This window comes from Ostrea edulis, unplaced genomic scaffold (assembly GCF_947568905.1).
Source record: "Ostrea edulis unplaced genomic scaffold, xbOstEdul1.1 scaffold_80, whole genome shotgun sequence".
NCBI lineage: Eukaryota > Metazoa > Mollusca > Bivalvia > Ostreida > Ostreidae > Ostrea > Ostrea edulis.
The window spans coordinates 37,679-43,000 of NW_026606008.1; the positions used below are offsets into that span (position 1 = coordinate 37,679).

At 35.3% G+C, this 5,322-nt stretch overlaps 2 protein-coding genes across 2 annotated transcripts; one reads left to right on the forward strand and one right to left on the reverse strand.

Moving 5' to 3' along the window:
• The first annotated feature begins 201 nt into the window (after positions 1–201).
• LOC125661165 (uncharacterized) lies at positions 202–2,700 on the forward strand. The gene is made up of 3 exons (XM_056152510.1): positions 202–373; positions 873–1,114; positions 1,647–2,700. Exons 1-3 carry the CDS (start codon positions 320–322, stop codon positions 2,698–2,700), a joined length of 1,350 nt encoding a protein of 449 aa, XP_056008485.1. The 5' UTR covers positions 202–319.
• Positions 2,701–3,346: 646 nt separating this feature from the next.
• LOC125661162 (uncharacterized) lies at positions 3,347–4,462 on the reverse strand. The gene is made up of 3 exons (XM_056152508.1): positions 4,240–4,462; positions 3,898–4,004; positions 3,347–3,752 (listed from the first exon to the last, which is right to left on the reverse strand). The coding sequence occupies exons 1-3, from the start codon at positions 4,430–4,432 to the stop codon at positions 3,369–3,371; spliced, it is 684 nt and encodes a 227-aa protein (XP_056008483.1). The 5' UTR covers positions 4,433–4,462; the 3' UTR covers positions 3,347–3,368.
• Positions 4,463–5,322: the final 860 nt, after the last annotated feature.

Here is a 5,322-nt window from a genome sequence, read left to right on the forward strand (position 1 = left end):
TTTGTTCACATTTTGTAGGATTGTTATTCACCATATGTACATGTAGTTGATAATATTGTGCCGCCATTTCCATTCGACAAATTGTGCAGGAGTTATGGGACTTTGTTGACTTTATTCATGTTACTTAATACTCCTTTCTCGAAGAATATTCATAAGCCGCGCGCTGAAATCGAAAACGAGGCTAAGGTCGGTAAACAAAATGTCAGCGTCAGCACGGGGAGGACAGGGCCACGACAAACACTGTTGTGTACCATTATGCACTGGAAATGGGAGATTAAATCCAGAGTTATCATTTCACAAAATACCAAAAGCATCAGAAATGAGGCGAGCATGGATCCAAGCCATCAGAAGAGATCCCGGTCCTCTTTTTACCGTGAGTGATATTGAAGAGGTCTAGACTAAAGTCTAGTCTACTGTCTAGACTGTCTGATCTGCGTTATGCGTATGATATTATCGTTGTGAATGTGTATTACATGATTACTATTTATTCTTGAATTTCAATCATCCATTAAAATGACTTTCACCATACCAAGTGAGTGTTTATGACCGATGAAAAACTGTAGGTAAAACAATGGACTAGGTCGATCAGCTGACAGCTTGTCCTAGTTACAGTGTACTTCAAAACAAGACGAATTATCAACGATACATATTATTATATGGTCATATGCTAAGAAAAAAATAATAATCATTATTGTCATGATCGAAGATATAAAATTATAAATTAGATGATATGATTTATTTATTTTTTTAATTAAATTGCAAACTTTGAAATGAGCAAAAATGATCTAGGGCCTATAATGCAAAAGTTAAACACATGATCAAAAATATTCTTTTGGTCAAGTAATCATACAATCATTTCATAATATTTATAGATAAGTGAACAAACCGTAGTTTGCTCTCGCCACTTCAAACCTAGTGATATTAAATGGACACCAGTAAGAACCACATTGAAACCGGGATCTGTACCTTCGATTTTCCATTGGAAGGCAGATTCCAACACTCGACGTCCAATTGTAAAACATCCCATTCCAGAAAAAAGACCAAAGCAGGAGTTTGATGATGAAAGAGAGAGACCCGATGAAACAGATTCTATATCAATGTCAAATGAGGATGGGTAATTTTGATTCATGTGAATTGTCCAATTATAAAAGTTAAAAAATAGGTGATGCCTAGTATTATGATCTGCTGTACACTGCAGTTTTATTTACTTGTACATACATTTGCAATTTTACAAGCAATATCAATGCATAATGTATGTGTGTATCTATCATTAATGTTAATTTAATAAGTTTTTGTGTGAATATACAAGATAATTTAATTGTTACCATATTGATATAGTGCAGTGCACAGATTTATACTTCATTTTGTGTTGTATTAGTTTAATATATTTCAGGATATTGTTCACCAAGTCAAGATATCTATTTATAACATGAATCATTCTCGGAATAGTTAAGCTGTTGCCAAACTGATGACTTTATAATACTCAGTTTGCAATAGTTATCAACTGTTTTGAATGGTTTACCTTACAACTGCTGCTGGACAGTAGGATGCTGGTCATCATTTAATTGTGGGAGGTATGTTTTATTTTAAATGTATTAAATAGAAGCATTACACAGTTTCAGTATGTTTTATTACCTTCATTATAGTTCTCCTCCTCCTGATGAAATGCAGAGAAAGATAGTGAGAATCGAAGAATTAGAGGCTTTGTTACAGAAGAAGGATGAAGAAATAAGGAGTATACAACAAAAGATGGAGATAGAACGATTTGGAATCCAACGTTTTTCAAATGACAATTCAATGATACAATTCTACACAGGTTTTACATCAATGGCTATGTTTTCAGCTTTCTTTGAATATGTCAGACCTACTGCAACCTGTATGAACAGCTATTACTATAAATCCTGTGATAAATCCAATCAGCAGATCACAGTCAGCAAACAAAGAAGCATGCTTTTAATTGATGAGTTGTTCATGTTTGTGTGCAGACTAAAATGTGGTCTTATGGCACAAGATTTAGCAGTCAGGTTCAATTGTCATGTGTCAACAGTTAGTCGCAAGATCATAACATGGGCAAACTTTTTGTATTTCATTTTAGGCAGCATGAATATTTGGTCTAGTAAGGAACAAATTTATGAAAAAATGCCCCAGTCCTTCAAGATGTTTTACCCCTCAACTAGAATCATAATTGACTGTACAGAGATAAAAACCGAGCGCCCATCATCCTTAGCACTAGGATCCAAATGTTATTCAACGTATAAGAGTTCCCACACATGGAAAGGGCTTGTTGGAATTGCTCCTCATGGGGCTCTAACTTTTGTGTCTTCTTTATACACAGGGTGTTTGTCAGATGTTGAAATTACAAAATTATCTGGTCTTATTGATCTTCTAGAAGAAGGCGATTCAATTATGGCAGACAAAGGGTTCGTCTTAAACAAAGTATTAGAAGGGACAGGCATATCTGTCAATACTCCACCATTTCTTCTTAGCCAAGGTCAGTTTTCAAAGCAGGAAGTAGAAGAAACACAAATAATTGCCAAACTTAGAATACATATTGAACGACATATTCGGAGGGTCAAAGAATACCATCTATTTGATGGTGTCATCCCCTTAAGTATGACAGGTACAATTAATCAGTTATGGACTGTTGCAAACATGTTGACTTTATTTAGAGATCCTCTTGTTAAAGACTGGTGCAAATGAAAAACACTGAAATTGTAAGTGACATGTGTACATATGACAGTGCATGTATAAGAATACTTCAGATACACGTTACAACATGCATTTTCCCTTTTCTAATTCAGAGGAATGGTATTATGTACATCTATTTATACTTAATCATTACAAGAATTATGATGTATTACTTATACAAAATGTATATTAATTTTAACTTTTGACATTTTCCTTTCAATAAATTCATGACAAGTGAGGGTTCTTGCACTTCATTTCCCTTTTATGCCCCTGTACTAGAAGATTAGGGGGCTCATAGTGTTTGGTCTGTCTGTCTGTTTATCTGCAAAAACTTTAACCCTGGCCATAACTTGTAAACTTTCATATTTCACATGTTTATACCTTGTGACCAGACCTTTGTTTGGTACCAATTTTTTTTATGTCATGACCTTGACATGTAGTTTGTCCTACCTTTGAAAAACTTCAACCTTGGCCAAAACTTTTGAATGCTTAGTAAAAGGGCTTTCATATTTCACATGTGTATTCCTTGTGACATGACTTTTTTGGCACTAGAATTATTTTGCTGCCATATGGGGACATCAGTGTTTCACAAAGATATCTAATTTTTATTTTATTTTTAGTGAAGATTATCATTATTATGAAAATATTCAAAGGTCAGTGAGGTTTAAAAGACAAAGCTTTTATTCAAGAAAGTGATCAAAATAGAATGAATCTATCTTGTTTTTCATGTCTTGCCACTCCTCCTCATCAAACTCGATAACCTCCAAGTGATTTTCATCACAGAGCCACACAAAGAAGTAACACCAGTTTAGACCAGTCACTGCAAGTTGCATCATGACTTGGTAGAAGTAATTATGATTTTTTTTCAGTCTCCACACATCTCCAACTTTAGTCAAGTAGTTGCATTCTGACAAGGGTTTTACAGGGCACTTGATCTCAAGCAAGCCGTAAGGTTGATTCATGGTGGGGTTGTATACCTTCCGATCAGGTGTAGCAGCAAGCCATGGAGCATAAGGGCTAACTACAACTCCACATGGGTATATGTTGACATTGTTATCTAGTAGCTGCAATTTAAATATAAAATTAAATAAGATTTTGAAATATAGCAATTATCTAAAAGGTGCATTGAACTAAATAGAATGTAAAATGCCTTTGATCTTTTGTATACAATAGTGATGGTATGGGGTCTGATATCAAACTTAAACTTACTCTAACAAAGGCGTCAGCAGCAACTGCCTCAAATGACAACCCATGACGCATGCTCTCTGTAACAACTTTTCTTGTTGTCTTCAGTCTTCCAGTTAGAGGTTCATAGGCTGTGAAAAAGATTGAATGGAAAATGTTGGGATGTTTGAATTTATATACATGAAAGGTGAAGATAACGATCAATGACAATGATCATAACTCCTATAACGAATACCAAATAAAGAGTGGTGGGCAAACACAGACCCATGGATATACCAGAGGTGGGATCAGGTGCTTTAAAAGGAGTAAGCATGAAATTGTAAATATTACTTCATAACGTTGCATGATTTATTGTAAATGCCTAACCTGCTCTCCGCTTTACAATATCACCAGCCACTGAAGCAGTAATTCTCTCCCTACGGATTGCGTGCCACTTCGGATTCTCTCCTTGTAGTCGTGTCATCTCCTCAATTTGATGACATTCCTCCTCTGACACAAAAATTGAAGAAAAGCTACCAGTTCTTTTCTCATCCAGAATGATATGAAGTTGTTGTTCCATTAGATTTTCAGCGGGGAGAAGAGGAAATTCACTGGCATTTAAAATATTCAGTACATAATGTGGTGACAATTTCTGTTGCACTGCTAATGGGGATCCTTTTGGAAATTTACCAAATTTTGTCTCTGTATATTCACAGTCACCTTTACCACTCAAATTCACAACTGTAAGCAACAAACAGGTTTTGTCAGCTTCAGAGACTCTAGAACACAGTTCTGAAATTTTTGGAACAACAGAGTTGATGGGATTGTACAGAGTAGATCTCAATCCACGAGGTTGTTGAGGAGATGACTTGGCATTGTATCCATGCACAATCACGTTTTCAGCTGAACTTCCACAAATCTTCTCTCCTCGGGGCACATGCCAAGTCTGGGGAAGGGAAGTCTTCAGAACATCAGATGGAATGCATTTCAGGTTTGCAGATTTCATATGTGCCAGAGTGAATAGGAGACCAGTAACATGACCACAGTGTCCCGACTGTCCAATCGTGCAAGAACAACGGCTACTCTCCACACATGGTCCATCTAACAGAACAATCTACAAATGGGACAATGACAACATAAACAAAACACTTCTCTGAAAATAATTTACTAATTCAGTCAATCAAATAATATTATTATAATATGTACACAAGTAAATATTGTAATATGTTTGATATATTTATCAATAATGGAGTGTGTTATATCTGGCAGGTATAATCAGTTTTGACATTTATTTCCCCGAATTTTCATAAGCAAATAAATTTATATTGTGTGTCTAACCCCCCCCCCTTTTTGTGGTATCAGTATCAGAATGTTGGCTTGAATTTATTTATAATGGATTACAATTTTGAGATAGTGATACATGCCTGTATAGTACAAAGTGCAATAGGCTATCATATCACAAACAAGTAA